Here is a 19,802-nt window from a genome sequence, read left to right as displayed (position 1 = left end):
AATTTACTAAAAGAGGAAAGATAAAAAATTGTTGCACATAATAGAGAGCACCCATTTATGGCAAATGTTGCAGATAATTGTGGACGGAGGGAGTAATATTTTAAGGTTTGATATGTATTTGCAAATACATATTAAACCTTCATTAGTACTTTCTCGTCCCTACTCCCTACTCCATAATGGAATTTTTTTCATCCCTAATCACATGGGTCCATCACCTTCTCTTTCCACATAACAAAAAAAACGTATAAATACCATTACAAAATTACAAATACATTCAAAGTTCCCAAAATCTCTCAAACATTCACTTGTCTTTCACTCTTTCACCTTCAACCACTCAACCAAAAACACAAAATGCAAGTCCTCCAAACAACATTCACCCTTCCAAAACCCCAATTTCCCCTAACTCAACTATCCTCCTCCAATTCAATCTCCCCACTCTCTCTCCTCCCTCACCTCTCCACCCTCTCCCTTCATCACCGCCGTCCACCAACCACTCTCATCCGCATGGGCGGAGGCCCAAGAACCTACCCGGGCGGCGTCTCGAAATGGGAATGGAAACGAATGCAGGCAAAGAAAGCCAAGCAACTCCTCAAAGCCCGCCTCTCTCGCGAGCGTCAGATCTACGAGATGCGTAAGCGTGCTGAACTTAAGGCCGCTGTATCCGATCTTGAACGCCCTTGGGAGGTTGTTCAGAAGAGTGCTCCTAAAAGCTCATCTTCGATTTTCTCCGTTTCGGCTGATGAACAGGTTAAGGTTTTAGCTGATAGGTTTCAGAAACCTGGTGGTTTTGATATGTGGTCTGAAAATGATGGCCCTCAGATTTTTCATACTCATGAGAATTTGCCCTCTGCTAGGTTTTTTCCTAAGGGGGTTGTTCATAGTGTTAAGCCGTATGGTAATTGCATCGATGATGGATTTAATTCCAGTGGAAATCGGAAATCGAGTGTCGGGAATTCGAGCTCAAAGGGTGGAATTCGGAAGCAGAAGGAGCTCCGTGGCGATGCGGGTTTGAAATCGAGTGTCAATTCCCGCTCGAAGGGTGGAATTCGGAAGATGAAGGGGGATGGAATTGAGAAGAATTTGATGAATGTGAGGAGAGAAGAGGGTAATGAGGAAGCGAATTCGAAACCGAGGAATGATAAAATTAAAGGGTATGGTAGACGACGGACAAATTCGAAAATTTCTTATGGTGAAGAGGTATATGATATGAGCTTGCAAGGTGATGGAAGTTATGGTTTTAGTGGGAGCAAGAAAGATGATAAATTGAGGAGATAAAATAGGTTATATGTGATGTACATAAGATTTTTTTTGTTTTTATTTGATAATATTGGTGTATATTTGTACTATGTTAGTATGTTTGACTTTAAAGTGATGAATGAACTAAATTGAACCGAGCTGAAAATGGACTTTCACTACCTAAATAAGTAAAAAGTCTTGTTTATTACGGAGTATGTAGAATGCAGTTGTACATTGTAAAAAGGAAAATATTACTTCTATGATACTTCGTATTAAAAATTCATAATTTCATACAGAAAGGGTGTAAATCAAAAGAGCAAGTTAAAGACACGAACTTACTATGATTGCATGAATGTATGAAGCTTATGAGCATGAAAATGAACCACATATTCAGATTGTAACACAACAGCAACAGATGTAGTAAAACAAAGTCTAGTATTGGAGCTATGCTATGACACACTATCAATATCCCTTTATTTACATTCGGATGCTTCCTAATGTTTTATTTCTAACCTAGTCCTTATTTGTACGCAGTTGGTAGTCCCGAGTCTGTTGGGAGCTAGTCTCCTTTTTCTCCGCTGTCAAAAAAAAAATTCTAACCTTCATTTTAAAAAAAATTACAAGTAAAAATAATTGAAATAAAAAAATGACATGCTAACATTAGCAATATAGCAGTAAGCACTCTCGCAAAGTTCATCAAAGAGGCTACTTGCTTGTGTCGAAAAAAAAAACGATGGAAGAAAGTGCATATATGAAATGAATTGAGAAGAGCACACAGCAATTAAAAGCAGATACTCTTTGGAAATTCACCATTGCCGAAAAATCAGTTAGCAGTTGGATTATATACAAATTTACGCAGCAGGAAAAATGCTCAACTTAAGCCACTCAAATACGAAACATTGTAGTGACTGAACTTATTTAACATTCCAAATATTCACAAACTGGCATTTGCAAAGGTAATTTTCTAAAAATCAAAAAGTTCCCAGTCCTCGTCCAAAAGCTCCTTGACAGGAGTAGCTCCAGATCCAACAGCCTCCTCCCCAACATTGCTTTTAGGTGTTTGACACTCAACTGAGGGTGCTCGGCTCATTTTATTAGGTGTCTCTGGTAACTCCATATGCCCAGTTGCAGGATCTGAAGCCATGCTCTTTACTGAAGAAGTCGACGATGCCATACGAAAACTTGTCTGCTCAATGGAAAGATACTTGCTAAGAGATACACGTTGGTCAAATTTTTCCTTCAATGACTTCACATCCTGACAAATAACAGATATTTCTCCCCTGCAAAGAGGTCAGTCAATTGATACATTAGTAACCACTATAATTCATCCAAAAAAACTGTGCAGACAGATGATAGAGAGAAAAAACACCAGTACCTCTCCGGAATTATAAAGAAAAAAAGGTTGGGATAGGGAATAGATATCACCAAGGGCAAGATAATAACAGGACAATCATGTAGGCAGCCCAACCTCCTCAGTCAGAGAGGTGGGTTCCAACAGAACTCAAAGAAGCAAGCCCCCAAATACTAACGTAAAAGCAGTAAGGAGTGGTTGAGTTGTAATGGTTCGTTTTGCAAACCAATAGCCCTAAAAACTGTTACTACAATGACTTCTACATGTAGAAAATTTTACAGGGTGCTGAACAAAACTTTTCCTTAATGGCTGTAACCAATTATCAGCTGGGTGATTTAATCTTCCATTAGCTCCTCGTACATGCAAATCTAAATGATTAACTTATCAGATGATACATGCATGATGCATCCTGTTTCACGAGCACACCAGCTGCAACGGGTCATCTTTAGCTACCCCTTTAAGGAGTAATTGAACAAAACTATTCTAAAAGGCAAAAAACAATCATTAAACTTGCCACAGCAGAGCATGAAAAACTAATTGAAACAGGTAATAACACCCTCGTGCAAAACCAAGCAAAATAAATTGGTAATGGCAAGCAAGATGGAAGCACCAGTGCTACAGAATTCCACAATCTACATATAAAGAGTATAGTAAAACTTACTGCAGTTCATCAACAACACGACCTTTCTCCATAAGGAAGTCCCTTAGCTGAATAAAAGAAAAAATGAAAGCTGTTAGGTTATCTTCAATAAAGATGAAATAAAAGAGAATCAACAGAGCACAACCTCTTCAGCAATGGCTGTTTAGCCAGATAAGTTATTGGACGTACAACCTATTCAATCTATTTAGTTTCATTGAAACGTGTGAAATGTCCAATGTTGAAAAAAAAAGGAACGGATGAAGTATATTTTACAGGTCTATTAAGATAAATTACACCATGAGTTCTTGATTCATGAAACTTGGCATAGCTACATGGCATTAATAACCCAGTCACTGTTTGGACAAACTTCTGGATTTTCTGTTTCCAAGAAGAATTTTTCTAAAAACACTTTCTCGAAAAATAGTTTTAATAATAGGGTGTTTGGCCATGAAGAGTTAAAAATGCTTACAAGAAGCCAAAACAGCTTTACACTGCTTCACCCATCATTTTTCTAGAGTAGGTGCCAAAATGTATTCTAAGTCAATATATCCTCACTGATATTTTTTTTACTAACACGACTCACATGAATACAAAGAGTAATACAGGGAGGTCCCTGTATATCTTGCGTAGATGGCTATACCATGTTTATTAGAAATGTTCAGCTTTTACACTATTTGTACTAGTTGGAAGACGTGGACCTTTGTTGTGGGTAAATTGATTTAATATTTATTGAATCATATCATACTCTTCCAGTCTGCTTTTCCTATTGATATCACTTGATACATTAATTAATTATTTTTTTAGTTTGTGCTTGAAGAAAGATTGAATTTAGATGATTTAAGATCAAACCCATGAAGCTGATTTTACCGACACAAGCCTTGATCGAAATGAAAAGGCCTAATTTGAACATTTTTGGCACCAATGTAGGCATATATTAACTTGTGTTTGAATTCAGAATATTGATCAGAGTTCTATTTGATTATCAAGTTGTTCTAAAACTTACATTTTATTTTATACTTAATGCACAAATTCAACCCATTAATAACTTAAATAACCAATAAGCAAAAATTATAAAAAGCTGATATTTTGAAAAATATATCATGACGAATCTAACAACATCCCACATGATGACAGGACTATGTTTTTCATTATGTATAAATCACAAAACACGGACAAAGGTAAGTGTGTGAATATTGCTAAAGTCAAAACATGTAAATTAAAAAAATAAGTGTATGAGATATTGACAGTTAGAGTTTTGTTTTCAACAATTTGCATTGTATGGATATACTTCAGGTAGGGTCACCCTTTTTATATAAGCCATAAACAAGACATTAAAAATAAGGGTTAATCAGGTTGAGTTCAGGTCAGGCCATTTATAACATTTAAGGTCTAGATTTGGAAGCCTGACATGTTTATGTAAGTAGGTTGGGTCCAAGGGTGGTGCTAACTGGTTCTAACTCTGCATTAAAGCAGGTGCGGTAATCTGATTATGGGAGGAGCTAAATTCTTTAAAGGAAAGCATACACTAAAAATAATTGGAGTCCTTCAATGAGCTATTATAATTTATAAATGCATCATTGCATGTAGAAAAGTACAGAAGTAAAACTCTACCTTGGCATTCTCCTCTGCTTCTTGTTGCAATAATTTTGACTCTTGGACCACTCTCTCCATAACGAGTTCTTGCTCAGCAAGAGCCCCTTTTGCTGTCTCTTGCTTCTCAAGCATCTCTGTTTCAGCTGCCTTCCTCTCTTCTTCAGATGCAGCTAATCTAGCTTCAAGAGTTTCCCGCATCTACAAAGAGAGAGAAAACAAACTAGGGAATCAAAAGACGCTTTTGAAAAATGAAAAAGGATCTGCACAATCAAACTAGCAACTAATCATGCATAAGACAATTGGATGGTGAATTTTAAAGTTATATTTCCTCTTTTCCTTAAATTTACAATATTGACTATCACATTTGACAATCCAAACTTTGACCATTAATATTCTAGATTTTCCATCATAAAAAATAACAAAAAGTAGACGCATTGAAAACTTAACATTAAAAATTATCCAACATGATATATATTTTTTTTTATTAATCCCTTTGTTTCTTATTTTATCATCCTATTTAGAATCTCTATGAATTCTTATGCAAATGAAATTAATTACTCTTGATAGATATACAAAGAAAAAAATATATTCATGAGGAATCTTGTTTAATTCACCTCAATGTGAGGTTTCAATCTTTATAATGCGTATATGATCAAATTTAGGTTTCAATGTGTGCATTGGAAACCAGACAAACAAGTGAAATAGCCCAATTAAAAAAGATACATAGCAAATTAAATAATGTGGTTATCCAAAGTTAGTATGTGAATAGTGTAAAGTCAAACTATTGCAATTTTTTAAGGAAAATAATGGAAGTATATAGTTCATCACATATATAGCTAGAAAATAATAATTACCATACATAAAAGTTATGGGTAATTAGAGAGAGAATAATTAGGCTAGTAATTAATTTAGTAATAAAAACACTGATGACTTCAAGATTCAGTTGTACAAATATATTTTATTATACATGAAACTGCACATTTTACCCATTAAAAACTAGGGGAAGTAAAAGTTTTTATTAGCCCATATACTAAAAACAAACTTGATTATTCATGCTTCATACTATTGTGTTAACATATATATACCTCATCCCAGAAAGGCAGAAAAGAAGCACAAATTAGCTTTGCCCATAACTTATGAATGAAATGATTATCTCAGAAACACAAAGCATTGCATAAAATACCAAAATAACTATAAATGCTGATTAAAAAGAGCTCAAAATATGCTTTAGAATAAGATTCATTCATCATATGCTAAAATCTAGATGGTATAGTGTTAATGTGTTATAACACAAATATTGACCCCAATAGAAATAAGATTACAAATACTCCATAAATACAGAATTTTAGGGATAAAGAGCACAACCTAAGTTATACATGCTTATGTCTTTATTCTTTATTTTTTAGCCCAACAATTGCAAAGGTTGTGGGTTGGTCAGAAATAAGGAATAAATATTGATAGAAAAAACACACACATCTTACACATAGAAAGAATATAATGGCATACCTCATCTAGAATAACAAGTGATTTATCTTTATCATCTGCCAGACCAAGGAGACGAGTCTGAAGCTCCCTTACTTCAGTTGCTAAAATGGACTTCTCCCCATACACTTCGCCAGCATGCTAAATGTTCAATGAGAGGACCAAGGTAAAAAATTATGAAATATGGAGTAAGCTAGCATAAATAAATAAATAAATAAATTAATTAATTAATTAATTAATTAATTAAAAATTAAAAAAATAATAATAATGAAGTAAAAAATTACATATCCCCTATCATATTTCTAATATTCGAGAACAACTGAACAAGCATACCATTTCATTTGCTTCCTTTGCATGTTTAAGCATCTTTTTTATTTCTTCCACCTTCTCTAGGATGTCCAACCCTCCCCTGGCAGCAGCAGCTTTAGCTTTTTCTGCCTCTTTTTCCTGATGTTCAACATCCTCAATCAACCTCAATATTGATTCCGTGGCTGAAAGCAACACATCCTACATTGTATTTTGAAACCACTTCAAAATATGCCAATTGATGATTGATACAACCAATATAAATAAAGCAAGAAGTTACTAAAGAACATTCTACTCAGGTGCTTAAACATATTACTTCAATTTGAATCGAAAAATGAGAGCAATTATCCCCCTTCTCTCCATAAATATGAATAACACGCTATCTCTAATCATATCTCTTTTTACACTCTTCTCTATTAAATTACCCACATGGCCATGTCTCCACAAAGCTCTCAACTTAATTTCAACTTATTTTGATTTATCAGACATGATAAGTTAAGTCAACTCAAAGATCTCAGACAAAATAAGTTCAGTCGTTCAGACGTCAGACAATAAAAATTCAAACAAAATTAGTCAAATAGAAATGTTCCTAAAATTTAGTTCCTAAGAAATATAAAGTAAGTGAAGTGCTGGGGGACAGAAGTAGTATGTAGAAATAAAAAAAAATTTATACAAATAAAGGAGCACGTTAAAGCAATGGAGAAGTACAAAAGGAAGATTCAATTCCAAAACTAGAATAATACATAATTGGAGACGTAATCAAGATCTCAAGAAAATAGGTGTTTTTTTTTTTTGGTGGTAGGATGGAGATGTGAGGTTTTCTTTATTATTGAACTGTTATTTTCTTTTTTTAATTATTTTTTGTAACAAATTTTTTGCTAACTCAATAATTATAAGTCAACGAAGACACAGTAAATTATAATATACTAAAAATTGAAGCAATTGCAGTACAGTAATACAAAGTAAACATTTGAATCAAAATGTATTAGTTAAAAGTGTTAAGGTATGAAACATACTACTTTCACAAATATTACTAGGGTTACATAATACGTAGTATGCTTCTATACGCAAGATGAGTAAGAAAGCACAATAAGGGCATAGTAAATCATAATATACTTAACTAAAACAATAGCAGTACACTACCAACCAAACTCCAAATACTAAATATTTTAATCAAGCTGTATCTTAAAGTCTAACATACTAGTTTCGTGTACATTTAGTTATTTACTTCAGCATACATAAGAAATGACCATATAATTCAAAGCTAAAATTAATATTTTTATCACAAAGAAACAACCATATAATTTAGAAAAATTTGAGATAAAGGACCTTTTATAGTGAGTTGTTTGTAAGAAAGGACCTTATTAAAAATAAAAAAAATAAAAAAATAAAAAAAAAAAGAAAAAAAAAGTGGCAGATTGCGACCTTATTTCAAAAAAAAAAATTGTGAGATGGGACCTTCTGACAAAATCCGGCCGTTAACCCTCGAAAACCACCTCCATCTCGCCAAAATCCCACCCTGACAACCTCCACCTCGCCTAAATCCCACACCGACCCTCAAAAACCACCTCCACCTCACTTAAATCCCACACCGAACCCCTGGAAAATCATCTCCACTAGAGTGAAACCTCACCCTGACCCTCGAAAACCACCTCCACCTTGCCGAAATCCAACACAAACCCCCGAATACCACCTCCACCTTGCTGATTCCCACACCGATCCCAAAAAACCACCTCCGCCACGCCAAAATCCATCAAAAGGTCCCATCTCGCAATTTTTTTTTCCCATCTCACAACGTTTTTTTTTTAAGTAAGGTCCCAATCTACCACTTTGTTTATATAAGGTTCATTCTTACATACAAGTCATTTTAAAAGGTCCTTTCTCGCAAATTTTCCTATAATTTAACTATTTCTTCACAATTAAATACTAACAACATCCAAACTCCGGAGCTAGAGCAAAGCAATCAAATTCATCCTACAATGGGAGTATGAAACAAAGGCACTAAAAGTTGCATGATCATGGCACTATTAACTATTGAGGTTTTCCTACATTATGACCTTGTAGTGATGTGATATCTCCTACGTCCAAACCGGAATAACTTCTGATGAAAATTTTGACAGCTCAACCATATTGACATATTGGTTCTACACAGTGCCAACTGATTGGAAACGTTGCCAATCCCTAATTCCCTATCAAGAAACGTGCATAAAAAATAAAAATAAAACAACTTTGTTCACCGGAATAATAGAAGAAAGTGTTGCATTGTTCTTTACTACAGTTATTTGCTATACTCCATCAATCAAATACCTCATTCTCATAAAAAGCACAATAAAATTAAAAAGGAAAATATAACAAGCTGCAAATACCTTGTAATTTTTTGCATCTTTAATAATGTCCTCCACCAGGTTAATTCTGCATATTTGGCCAGAATGTGTTACTATAGTGCTTAATGTAATCTCATGAATCTCATCCTCAGCACCAACATCGGCCAAAGAAAAATCCTGTGAGAAATCAGCATCTGCATAGCTACTCATGTGTTTATTATCAACATCAGAAATGGCCATTACATTCTCAGCTTCTGGCTCAGTGACAGATATTGAGCCTGGATCGGCAGAAATGTTCAATCCCAACAAGTTGCAACCTAAAGATTGTTGCTTCTGCTGATAGTCAAATTCTGGAGCATCATTAACATCATTGTGATTCACATCCCAATGATTATTTAAGCTGACATCAGCTTCAGAAGACTCGGTATCTATCTTTGATGATGAAGCCTCGTCATTTTTTTCTACATGCACATCCGGTCTTTTGTCCTCATAATCACGAGAAAGAACAAAGGCTTCAAGCTCATAATCCCCAAATTTCTGAATGCGGTCATCATTGCTACTCTCATCGATCAAACTTCCTGATGCAACAACCTTTTCAGCCTGACTAGCTTCAGCAATTGTATTTTCACATCTTACATGAACATCAGTTCTTTCATTCAGAGAATTATGAGAAAGGACAGAGGTTTCACCCTCCTTGAAATCCTGAATGAAATCATCAATAGATTCTTTGCATCTTAATGACACCAAATCATCATTTCTGGTGTTTCCATTTTGTAAGTCATCAATGTCATTTGCATCATAGAAGGATGAAGCCAAAGAATCACCATCAATATTATGGGCATCATTCAGCAGATGAGAATCATTAGCATCTTCTCCTGCAGCTGGTTCCAGAATAGAGGAGCTTGGTACTTGTACTTCAACCATATTCCTACCGTGTTCAACTGCATGGAATATTCTATTTAAATCAAACCAATACGCAAAAAAAAACCTTAAAGCTTGTATAGATAAACAATTCATTGTAAAACAAACTAACTCATCCAAAAATCAGGCTCGTCTCAAATTTTAAAAAGCACATCTGAACACTACAGAAATATAACAAATCAGTATTTTTCATATAATTATGCCTACAATCTCAAAGTTAGGTAAATACTAATAACGAGAAAGGAAAAAAAAAAATCCAATTTCTACCACAAAAAATCTCTACAAAACGTTGTATAAAATCTTAGATTCTTACCAATAGGAGCAACGGGATCAGGATCAGACTTTTCTCTAATAAAAGGGAGAACATCAGTAAGAATTGATTCCACAGCTTCATCAGGATCCTTTGCATGTTCGATAGCTACAGCTTTCAAAATACGAGCATCCACCTTCACGAAAAAAAAAAAAAAAAAAAAAAAAACCTTATGAACACCTCACTCGAGCAAAAGACGAATCAAGATGTATCCTGATAACTACTACAAAAAAAACCTACAAAATACAAAGTCTCATAGTTGCAAATAATATGAAACGGAGGAAGTATTTTTTCTGCATCAAATCTATTAATCATACAGAAATTGTAACCTGAGCGTGAATGTGGCAATCCATAAAATATCAAATCTATACAGAGAAAAGGCTATACATGATCAGTGATAAACCCAAAGCAGCAATCGCAATTCGTAGAGCATATGAAAAAATTCACACTATCTTATAAACCCCTTTATGAATTCATTATCTCTTGAACAATAATTCGATACAAATAGCCAAGTCATAAACTCATATGTCAATCGAAGCAATGTAAAACAAGTTAATTAACTTATTAAATCAATACCTGAGGAAATAGCTCCTTCAAAGTCTTGTATACTGAATTGAAACCCATTCTTTAAAGCTATTACACCTGTATTGCAGAAAAAAGTTACAAAAAATCATAAAAATATGATCAGAAATTCAGAATTACCCGAATCACATACACGAAAAATAAATTGTACATTCCTAGTACGTAGTATAATTTAGGTTACAAACTAGTTTAATTTAAATAATCAATCCCAGTAATTCAGAAAAAATAAAAATCAAAACCCTTAAAAAATACAAGAACCCAAAATCTTCCCAAATTTGCAAAATTTAATCAAATCCGATAAAAATTAAAACTTGGAATATAAATCAATTAGGAAAATTGAGTCGTATACTTTAATTTAACAGGAGTGAAACCATGAAAGATAGGGAATTTAGAGGAATTTAGAAAAATCGAGAGATAAAACGATCAAAATTCCGAAGGAAAGAGAGAGAGAAAGTAGTGCTGCATTTACCTGGAAATTGCTACGAGGGAAGAGGACAAGGGCGAGGAAGATTTATAGACTGTTTTTACCTAAGGAGGAAGTAAAAACAAAAACCTCATTGGGTCTACTTAGGTACGTTGATCCAATTGAAGACTTGTGTGGACCTGGTCCACAATAATATATTATTGTGGACCCTAGGTCTATACACACGCAACTGATATTATATTGAACATAGTGACCATTATTTTTAACATAGTAACCTTATTTTTAACATAGTAACCTTTATTGAAACTACTACAACGTTCAATAATATTGTGAACTTGAAATACGACGCTATTACCCTAATTTTAACATAGTGGCCTTTATTATTCATATTGATCAGTATATAAAATATTTCATTACAAAAATAATCACTTAGGCCTATATATTACCAAAATGATTTTTATTTCAATATAGTGACCTTTTATTTTAATTATAGTGACCCTTTTTTTATTAATAAAACAACCATACTTTCTCTAATGTTAGTGGTCCACAATAAATTAATGTAAACCAGGTCTATTTAAGAATTTGTCCGCGGTTAAGCAATTTTATTTATTTATTTTTTTTTTTTTTTTTTTTTGGGTGACATGAGCTTAAATAAATAAACAAAAGTGTGAGAAATTATTAAAAGTTGATAAGTTCTGCCGTTTTGTTGAAACATGTTGCTCAAAATGAGAATCGAAATTGAAATTTGTAGGGTTTCATTAAGATCAAGGTATCATGCCTTTTAATATACTTATTTAATATTTTTTTTAAGGCATAGGAAATATTATGTAATTCATATGATACAATATCTTTTCTATAGAAATATGATAAGAAGAAATACAATCATATAACTAATATTACCTCCAATTTTTTTTAGTTGTAATTTTGGGTATTATTTGAGAGATATAAAATATTCCAAAGTTGCAACTAAAAAATTTGGAGGTAGTATATAAAGCTAAACTATAGTCAGGTCACAAGGTAGCGATGACACTTGGCGTTCTAACTTTTCGTGTCGCGCCACATTGAATAGATTAAAATAGACTTTATAAGATAAAAAATTATGTTTAGAAGTCTATTTGGATAGAATTTTAGGATAAAATTGTTAGTTTAGAGTTTTATTTTCGATAAAATACCAATGTTTCGGATGTAAAGATTGAATTATAATTTTATTCAAAAAAAAATTAGATTATAATTCTAAAAAATTATCATATAAATTTATTTTTTATATCATAATTTTTTTTTAGAGCGAAGGAAGTGGTTGAAAGGTAAAACATTCATTTACAATATATACTAATCGGTTAAAATAATATACTTCCTTTTTTTATTATTATTATTTGCATCAGTTTGACCAACACATTTGTCAAGACGCAAGTTTGATGACAGGGTAAAGTCGTATCCCCTAATCAAAAATAATTCCTAAGTCCTCTAATTAAAGCAGATCGGGAATTAGGGTCGATCTCCACAGGGAAACAAGTCTTTCTATTCCTAATTAACTAAAATAATCTAGATTATGAAGTAACCAAAGTTTATATTTGAATAAGGAACTAAACTACTAAGATTGAGATTAGGGAGAAAACAAGATATAAAAGGATATAGGGCATAGATTCACCAATAAATAATATTCCAGGGTAGAATATAATAATCAGTCATCAATGCATACATCAATCAGATTATAAAGGGCTTTCCCTACGTATTATAATCACACACTTAATTTACCGGTATTAAATCTCATCTTTCAAATCTCGACTTAACCATTTATAAATCAACCTGCCTATTGAAACTAGACCTAAACATTAATTCGCATTTGTCTAATCTCGAATTAATATTGTCAAACTCATGCATAAAAGATCAGGCCTAATCTAGTCACAGAGCATTAATTCAATCAAAAGGAAATTAATCTAGCATTGATAATCAACAACAATAAATTACCCCTTCATATTATTTATGGATCCCCATAAACCCTAGAAATAAAACTACTCACACATAGTAAAAACTAAACTAATCAAAGCAATAAAGCAAGACATGATGAAAGAAAAAAAATAAACAACTAAGATTAAGAGAAGAGAAATCGTTACCAAAATAAATATGGAATTAAGAGTAGATTAAGAACAAAGGTTTAGGAGAAAGAAAATCTAAGAGAACAATTAAGAGAGTAAAGAAAAAGTAAAAGAAGAAGAAGAGAAAAAAAAAAAAAGGATCGTATTACGGAGGAGTATTTATACTCCGTACAAAATCCTAAACTAAAACAAATTAAAAAGACACTAATCGTCTCCTAAGAAATACACGCGCCCGATCGGGCGAGGCACCGCCCGATCGGGCGCGCCTTTTTATCCCTAATACTAATCTCGCGCCCGGCCGGGCGCGTCACCGGGCGCAGCCTTAGCTTCTCCCGCCCGGCCGGGCGCGCCTCCGGGTGCCAGCCTCTTTGGCCGGGCGGCTCACTTGGGCCATTATTTGAACTACGATTGGGACCCAATTCTTTGGGTCAATCTGGGTTTCCTCTTCCGGTCTTGAATACTCGGTCCAAATGCCCCGGTATCACCTATACCGAGCCCTTAATCACCGGTTCGATGGCTCTAACCGACCATGGGCTATAGAATCTGGTCGTGCTTCTCCAATGTTCGTGATTGCTCCAAAATAACTCGGGAAAATACTCCAAAAGCATAAATCCCTGCAAAAGTCAACCAAATCTACGAAAACACTAGAAAACACCAATTAGTAATAAAAGTGGCTCTAAAGAGCCAAAAACACTACTAATTATGACCAAGGGACGGGGGTAAAATACTATATAAAATAGACACATCAAACTCCCCCAAGCCAAACCTTTGCTTGTCCCTAAGCAAAGATCTCATCAATGAATCAATAAATATGCTTCACCCCAAAAGTAAAATCAAGCACAAACGATCCAGGGTAAATCAAATAAACATGCTTCAAAATCAACCAATCAAATCCATTAATTACCAATCTTCCCTAACAATTGTCAGAGCAGATCACAAGAGCATATAGAATTCAAGACTAGTGCTCACGCACTCAACTCTCATTTTTGTGGCGAGTAAAAGATGTACTCGATCGCTCTCCATCCAACCCCTTTATGTGAACAATGCCCTCCCAACTCACACTCTCGTGTGTATAAAACAATGAACGCTCAATCCTACTAATCGACTCAAAATATGCCAAATCATAACTTGCATTGATAAACAACACTTTCACATTCATACAATTCTATGCACAAAGGTCAGAAGGTCTTTAAAGCTTGTAATGTAAGGCTAGGGTAAAGGGTAGGATAAATTTGGGAATAAGTGAGAGAAAAGCTATGCTTAAGGGAGCAAATCCTATCAAAACCCATGATCAAAACAAATAATGATCATACATCTCCTACATAACCAACTCTAACATCAACCAAATATACTCCAATCATAATAAATAAACCCAACTCTTACAATTTCACTCATAAGATATAATAATGAAGAAGTAGAGTGAATAAACAAACTTTATTTTCCAAACTTGAATTTTTCATTGAGGCTCAAAATTATTTTCCTTTGATCAACCTCCAACTAGAACATTTGAACATTTTTTTTCTTTTGAAGTTCACTTATTTTTTTTTCACATTTTTTTCTTGAACTTCTCTTTTTTTTTTTCATAATATCATGCTTTATTTTTTTCAAGAAAATATAACTCTCAAACTCATCAAAAATAAACATGATCAACAACAAAGCAACTTCTCAAATCCCACCCAAATTGTGCAAATAATAAGCACACTACAAACTCCCTCACCTCACTCACTAATAGCTCCCCCAAGCCAAGCTTGGGACTAGTAACCAATGGGGCAAATAGGCTTGAAATGCGGCTAATAAACAACAAAAAGTCAAGGCAACAACATGGGTAGCAAGAAGGGAACAAATGTATCTACAATGTCTGGAGGCTACCTAAAAGAACAAATGCCTTCGTCCTCCACAATGTGCATAATAATGAATCATATAAATATTACTAATAGTTGCAAACCAATACTCAAATTCATTGACATACCAGGAACTATGGAACTATCACACATTCCTTACCAAATCAACTAGTCAAGCACTATATTCACAAGTAGTTGGACAAAATTGACGCATGTAAAGGTTTCAATGCAATCAAACATCAAATCATGATCAACTAGTCCACAATGCTTATCATCAAATACCAAGAATCAAAATAATTTTCTCAAGTAAGGGGCACAGGGAAGCATACTTTATAATTCATTTGAACGTATTTTTGGATTTTTTATTTTTTAATTTTTTTGTATTTTTTCATATATAAGAAAGCAATAAAACTAACCTAGAAAGCAAGAAATCTAACCTAAGAAAACACACCAAAAAAAAAAGAAAAGAGAAAAAAGAAATATATCAAATCAAAATCTCCCCCAAGCCAGAATAAGACAATATCCTCATTGGCTCGGGAACTAGCCCAGCATAGCTAGTCCTGATCATCCTCATCCATCGAGCCGAAACCCGCACCTCCACTGCCACCTGCACCACCTGCACCAGAAGAGCTACCACCAAAATAATCAGCGTGAAAACTCCCCCCCCCCCGCCGGTCCCCCGAAAGGAATGTCCTGGCCGTACCCGTAGAAGGAAGAATAGTCAGTGTAAATACCACGGGCAGTGGGATCCCTATCGTATCCCTGGGGTGGAGGCTGAAACCAGTCAGGGTGAATAGCGTCGTTAGGAATGTTGCCCCGACGAGCATAATCATCGTACATAGGGTAGAAAGCTCTACCCTGGTTCCTCTCTAGGTACCTTAACCTCTGGTCTAAGGAGCCTACCATCCTCCTAAGGTCGGTATAGGAATGCTCGATACATCCTAAGGCCTGACCTATACTCTGAAGATCCCAAACTAGGTCAGAGTCAACATGAGGGACGGAGTGGGACATACGAGGTGGAGAGAAAGCCACCTCGGGCTGAGGCTGGGGTGGTGGAACTGGTGGTGGTGGTGCATGCCCCCTAGCGTTGGCAACTAAAACATCATAAGTGTAAGAAGGTGCCCTGGGGGAAAGGCGGTCAAGTCAGGACTGAAAAATGGGCAAAGGTTGCTCACTCCCAGTCCGAATACACCAAAAGGGTGTTTGCTCGCTATCCGGTCTAACCCACCCCAACTCCTCAAAATACCTAGAAGTCATATAGGTATCTGATCCACAGTTGGTCAACTGGTGGGGTCCGTCCAATACAAAACCGGCCTTTTTCACTGCTATTCGAGTGATAAGGCCACCTAAACGGATAGGGGTCTTGGATGTGGTGCTGGCCGTGGCATGCCTACTCAAATGGTGAACTATAAACCTACCTATGTCCAATTTCCCGTACCCATATACATAGTTTCCTATGACAGCTAGTTTGTTAGATTGGGCATTATGGGGCTCGGCCCTACCTAAAAAACACAAACCCGCAAATCTTTGCCAGATTTTTTGGGACAGGGTGGTGAATAGGTTTGGTACTAGCATGTTGGGGGTCGGGGGTAGGCAAACCAGTCAAAGCATTATATATGTCACCCATTTTATAGTCTGCATGCCATTGGTGAGATAATTCAGAATTTAATTCAAAAATTTTACAAAATTCTACAAAAGTTAGACTAATATTTCTATTGTTCAACCTGAAAAATAAATTTGGCCCATTTCTACTACTAAGAACATGGAAAGTAGACAGGAATTCACAAGTAAGTTCTTGGAAAATAGGATAGTGCATATCAACAAATTTTCTCATGCCAATGTCATTCAAAAATCGTTTTACAAAATCATACAAACCAAATGATTCTAGGGTAGGGTGGTGTAGCCACCGAGGAGGAATTACCTCACGACCGATTAAGTACTCTAGCCGCTCCTTTTGCTCTCGACTCGCAATCCGGATCGTCGGCCAGTGATGTGTCTATTTTATACAGTATTTTACCCCCGTCCCTTGGTCATAATTAGTAGTGTTTTTGGCTCTTTAGAGCCACTTTTATTACTAATTGGCGTTTTCTAGTGTTTTCGTAGATTTGGTTGACTTTTGCAGGGATTTATGCTTTTGGAGTATTTTCCCAAGATATTTTGGAGCAATCACGAACATTGGAGAAGCACGGCCAGATTTTATAGCCCAGGACCGGTTAGAGCCATCAAACCGGTGATTAAGGGCTTGGTATAGGTGATACCGGGGCATTTGGACCGAGTATTCAAGACCGGAAGAGGAAACCCAGATTGGCCCGAAGAATTGGAGCCCAATCGAAGTCCAAATAGTGGCCCAAATGAGCCGCCCGGCCAAAGAAGCTGGCGCCCGGAGGCGCGCCCGGCCGGGCGGGAGAAGCTTAGGCTGGCGCCCGGTGACGCGCCCGAACGGGTGCGAGTTTAGTATTAGGGAGCAAAAAAAGGCGCGCCCGATCGGGTGCGTGTTTTTATTAGTTGACGCTTATCGTCGTTTTAATTTGTTTTAGTTTAGGATTTTTGTACGGAGTATAAATACTCCTCCGTAATACGATTTTGGTATCTCTTCTTCTCTTTTTACTCTTTCTTTTACTCTCTTAATTGTTCTCTTAGAATTCTCTCTCTAAACCTTTGTTCTTAATTCTACTCTTAATTCCAGATTTATTTTGGTAACGATTTCTCTTCTCTTAATCTCAGTTATTTACTTTATTCTTTTATCATGTCTTGCTTTATTGCTTTGGTTGGTTTAATTTCTATTATGTTTGAGTAGTTCTCTTTCTAGGGTTTATGGGAATCCATAAATAATATGAAGGGGTAATTTATTGTTGTTGATTATCAATGCTAGATTAATTTCCCATTGATTAATTTAATGCTCTGTGACTAGATTAGGCCTGATCTTTTATGCATGAGTTTGGCAATATTAATTCGAGATTCGACAGATGAGAATTAATGTTTAGGTCTAGTTTCAATAGGCAGGTTAATTTATAAATGGTTAAGTCGAGATTCGAAAGATGAGATTTAATACCAGTAAATTAATTGTGTGATTATAATACGTAGCGAAAGCCCTTTATAATCTGATTGATGTATGCTTTGATGAATGATTATTATATTTTACCCTGGAATATTATTTATTGGTGAACCTATGCCCTAGATCCTTTTATATATTATTTTCTCCTTATTCTTGATCTTCGTAGTTTAGTTTATTATTTAATATAAATATTGGTTACCTCATAATCTAGATTATATTGGTTAATTAGGAATAGAAAGATCCGTTTCTCTGTGGATTCGACCCTAATTCCCTATCTACATTAGTTAGAGGATTTAGGTATTACTTTTGATTTGGGGATACGACTTTACCCTGTCAAAATTTGGCGCCGTTGCCGGGGAAACGGTTTTATTTTTATTTCTGATTGTTTTTGTAGTCTAGATTATTTCCCTTTTTGTCTCAGAGAGCGTTAGTTCTCTGAGACAAATCTCACATTTGCTTCTAGTTTTTGTTTATGCCCAGGTGTTCCAGATCAGGTTACATCCCATTCGATCCTGAGATCGAACGTTCCTTCCATAGACAGAAAAATTTCTACAAGCAAATCCTGGCGGATTCTGGTGATAATAACAATAATCACCGCGATCCTCCGACTGGTTCTAGCGATTCAGAGACATCATCAGACGCAGAATCAGAGATGACGGCTCCAAAGAAGCTTAGTGATTATTCACAACCAAAGCTTACGGATTTTCCACATCTCACCCCTACTCAGGCTCTTGATGGGGTTCAATTTGAAATTAAACCTCAATTTATAACGATGATAGAGAGGAAGCAATTCAGTGGAGCCAAGGGTGAAGACCCGAATCTTCACATTGCCGACTATTGTCAATATTGCAACACCATCAGGCAAGCCGGGGTCACTCAAGACCAAATCAGGGAGATTCTCTTTCCCTTCTCTTTAACTGGAAAAGCTAAATTGTGGTTTAATGGCTTAAATAGAACTACACTTGGTATAACTGACTGGGAAACTCTTGTTTTGAATTTCTATAACAAGTATTATCCTGCAGAGAGAACAGCCGTACTACGGAGTGCGATCCAGAACTTTGCCCAAGAAGCCGATGAATCTTTATATGAGGCTTGGGAGAGGTTCAAAGATCTACAAAGAGATTGCCCTCACCATAATTTAGCGCAATGGCAGTTAATCCAAGCCTTTTATAATGGCCTTGGAAATTCTTCACGAATAATTTTAGACTCTGCAGCTAGTGGGAGATTTTTGAATCTTGATGTTGATGATGCAGGTCAGGTTATTGAAGACATGGCGATACACAATTCCCAATATGGGAACCCTAGAGGATTTGCTAACAAGGGGAAGCATAGTGTTGACTCTATATCCTTTTTGCAAGCTCAACTAACCTCTATTTGCCAAAAATTAGATAATATGAGCACTGCTAATGTAGCCAATGTTTCTGCGATTAATAATAATTCTAATGAGGCTTTCTGTGAAAATTGTGGTATTGTAGGTCATTGGGAGCAGGATTGCAGGTGTTCCGTGGAGCAAGTTAATGCCTTCCAAGCTTATAGGCAGAATAACCCATACTCCAACACTTACAATCCTGGGTATCGGAATCATACATACCTTTCCTACCGCAGCACTAATGTTCAAAATCCACCACCACAAGAACCACT

At 35.5% G+C, this 19,802-nt stretch overlaps 2 protein-coding genes and 1 non-coding gene across 4 annotated transcripts; 1 reads left to right on the top strand and 2 right to left on the bottom strand.

Annotated features, from left to right (window-relative positions):
• Window positions 1–290: 290 nt before the first annotated feature.
• LOC145614315 (uncharacterized) lies at window positions 291–1,392 on the top strand. Its single transcript, XM_081669357.1, has one exon. It carries the CDS (start codon window positions 352–354, stop codon window positions 1,273–1,275), a length of 924 nt encoding a protein of 307 aa, XP_081525483.1. The 5' UTR covers window positions 291–351; the 3' UTR covers window positions 1,276–1,392.
• Window positions 1,393–2,017: 625 nt separating this feature from the next.
• Window positions 2,018–11,309, bottom strand: LOC145624010 (uncharacterized). 2 transcript variants are annotated; one of them, XM_081676936.1, is made up of 9 exons: window positions 11,215–11,309; window positions 10,740–10,805; window positions 10,167–10,299; window positions 8,975–9,873; window positions 6,636–6,809; window positions 6,327–6,443; window positions 4,839–5,018; window positions 3,249–3,295; window positions 2,018–2,516 (listed from the first exon to the last, which is right to left on the bottom strand). In XM_081676936.1, the coding sequence occupies exons 2-9, from the start codon at window positions 10,785–10,787 to the stop codon at window positions 2,201–2,203; spliced, it is 1,914 nt and encodes a 637-aa protein (XP_081533062.1). In that variant the 5' UTR covers window positions 10,788–10,805; window positions 11,215–11,309; the 3' UTR covers window positions 2,018–2,200. The 2 variants fall into 2 exon arrangements, with proteins under 2 accessions (XP_081533062.1, XP_081533061.1); XM_081676935.1 differs by lacking the exon at window positions 11,215–11,309 and adding an exon at window positions 11,095–11,178.
• Window positions 11,310–19,194: 7,885 nt separating this feature from the next.
• LOC145625885 (small nucleolar RNA R71) lies at window positions 19,195–19,301 on the bottom strand. The gene has a single exon (XR_014110781.1). It is a non-coding gene; the product is annotated as a small nucleolar RNA R71 (small nucleolar RNA).
• Window positions 19,302–19,802: the final 501 nt, after the last annotated feature.

Source organism: Chenopodium album, chromosome 3, assembly GCF_948465745.1.
Source record: "Chenopodium album chromosome 3, dcCheAlbu1.1, whole genome shotgun sequence".
In the NCBI taxonomy this organism is placed as follows: Eukaryota; Viridiplantae; Streptophyta; class Magnoliopsida; order Caryophyllales; family Amaranthaceae; genus Chenopodium; species Chenopodium album.
This window is presented reverse-complemented; position numbering and strand designations above follow the sequence as displayed.

What these genes read in the sequence shown, in the direction of transcription:
- LOC145614315 (XM_081669357.1), top strand. Translation starts at nt 352, where the DNA reads ATGCAAGTCCTCCAAACAACATTCACCCTTCCAAAACCCCAATTTCCC.
- LOC145624010 (XM_081676936.1), bottom strand. Translation starts at nt 10,787, where the DNA reads ATGGGTTTCAATTCAGTATACAAGACTTTGAAGGAGCTATTTCCTCAG. An exon ending in AAGCAGAGGAGAATGCCAAG is followed by an intron (nt 3,296 to 4,838) that starts GTAGAGTTTTAC and finishes TCTTTTATTCAG; the next exon opens with CTAAGGGACTTCCTTATGGA. An exon ending in CGTGTTGTTGATGAACTGCA is followed by an intron (nt 2,517 to 3,248) that starts GTAAGTTTTACT and finishes ACCTCTTTGCAG; the next exon opens with GGGAGAAATATCTGTTATTT.